This window comes from Monomorium pharaonis, chromosome 5, assembly GCF_013373865.1.
Source record: "Monomorium pharaonis isolate MP-MQ-018 chromosome 5, ASM1337386v2, whole genome shotgun sequence".
Lineage (NCBI taxonomy): Eukaryota > Metazoa > Arthropoda > Insecta > Hymenoptera > Formicidae > Monomorium > Monomorium pharaonis.
Genome location: NC_050471.1, coordinates 5,488,678 through 5,490,548, shown reverse-complemented (window position 1 = coordinate 5,490,548; position 1,871 = coordinate 5,488,678). Strand labels below are relative to the sequence as shown.

The 1,871-nt window shown below is 29.7% G+C and overlaps 1 protein-coding gene across 1 annotated transcript; it reads left to right on the top strand.

Moving 5' to 3' along the window:
- Positions 1-916: 916 nt before the first annotated feature.
- On the top strand, positions 917-1,871 carry LOC105839372. The gene is made up of 3 exons (XM_028189563.2): positions 917-1,183; positions 1,415-1,505; positions 1,722-1,871. The coding sequence occupies exons 1-3, from the start codon at positions 1,086-1,088 to the stop codon at positions 1,869-1,871; spliced, it is 339 nt and encodes a 112-aa protein (XP_028045364.1). The 5' UTR covers positions 917-1,085.

Here is a 1,871-nt window from a genome sequence, read left to right as displayed (position 1 = left end):
GTGTTAAAAATGTCATGCTGGAATACTTTTTATCACGACTCACATCATCTATTTAAAGACAAGAACTGTGCAATACTGTGCAATTAAAGAGTTGAAATTGGTGAACTTATACATAAAAAAGTAACACGAGTGGGACCACTTTCGACGCACGTATAACAAAAAATATTTATTGTAAAATGTTGAAACTATTTAATTTACTTAAATACAAGTTATATTTTTGACCAGTACTGTATATATAATTATGGGGGGGGGGTGGTCCCGTTTCCCTACAATCTCGATTGCCTACAGCTTCATTTGCACACAAATTTAGCAAAGCTGTTTGATTATCTACATTTACGTATACACATTGCACACATGACAATATTGCGCACACGCACATTACACACATGATATCGTTGCTCTCATACATTCTGTAAGCAAGAGGAAGGGAGTGAATCCCAGATGCGCACAGTAAAAAACGGATATAAAATTCTGTAAATTTAACCTAACATTAACTAAAACAGTAATCTGACTGAAACGACGTCCACACTTGTACTGTACTACGTGGGTTTGCGACTTTCCAAGGCACCCCTACCAACGGGATGAGTGCGGGAAGGGAGCAAAACCACCCGTGTGTGTGTGTGTGTGTGTGTGTGTGTGTGTGTGTGTGTGTGTTGCTCCCAAAGCAATTGGGATTGTAGGCAAACGAAGCCCACTCTATAATTATTTTAAATTTAAAGACCGAATTTACTTTGCAAGATGACAACAAAATAAATTAAAAAATTTGTATTATTATTAATAAATATATTATTTATAAAATGTATTATAAATAAGCGAAAGAAGTATCAATATCGATCAAAGATCTTGGTGCCTAATAATAATTTTATGAGTCTTGTATATGTAATTCCGAACTCACATGTGAATTGTTACGCCGATTATTTGTCGGTCGTAAATGCTGACAATTGTTAATTCACGCAAAATTATTATTGAACGCCAAAGTTTGTTTTGATCGCTATTGGCACTTCTTATGATAATGTTTGATATTTTTATCGGTCGATTTACAAGTAACAAAATGTATCATTTATAGCTATCGTATTGAACGTGCAATGGAGTTTAATTTGCTGCACAATATCACTTTAAAAAATGAGAATTTCAGATTTAAAGGAATAATATATGCAGTGGATATTCATCGACAAGCCATGAGGTTAGTATCCTTGAAGCATTATAAACAAAAAAAATTTCTTGTCTACATAATATCTTTATTATTAAAGTGTAAATATTAAAATTAGTATTATAAAAAAACTGTACAGCGGTAAATATAATACATAAAGAAATGTTAGTTTGATTAAATTAAATATTATAGTTTATTATATAAGGATTATACATGCATATATATACATATATAAGATAAGATATAATATTTATTTACTTGAAGATTATGCAAACTACTGCTGTCTAAAATCGAGACAATGTTATTCTGTTTAATAATAATTGGAGTAATTGGTTTAAGTTTCAGTCTTTTTCGAGTAAGTATTTTAGGAATCACTCTAAGAATTTTATTAAAAAATCTTTATAATTTTTCGAATAATGATTTTATATTAAGAGCATATATACAGCTACTAGTACTTTTGATTTAAAATCTGCATGTAATTATTTTGTTCAATTATATTAATTTATTATATGTGCAGCAAAACAATAAAATATAATATGCAAATGAACTGATTGCAAAGCTTGTATTTTAGATATTTCAAATAATATCGTCCGAAGAAAATGTTGAGGAAATATTTATGCCCTTTCTACTTTCAATTTGTATTATCGTATATATGTTTATAGCTAATTATATCGGACAGGATTTAATAGATCATAATAGTCACATATATATTACCGCGTAA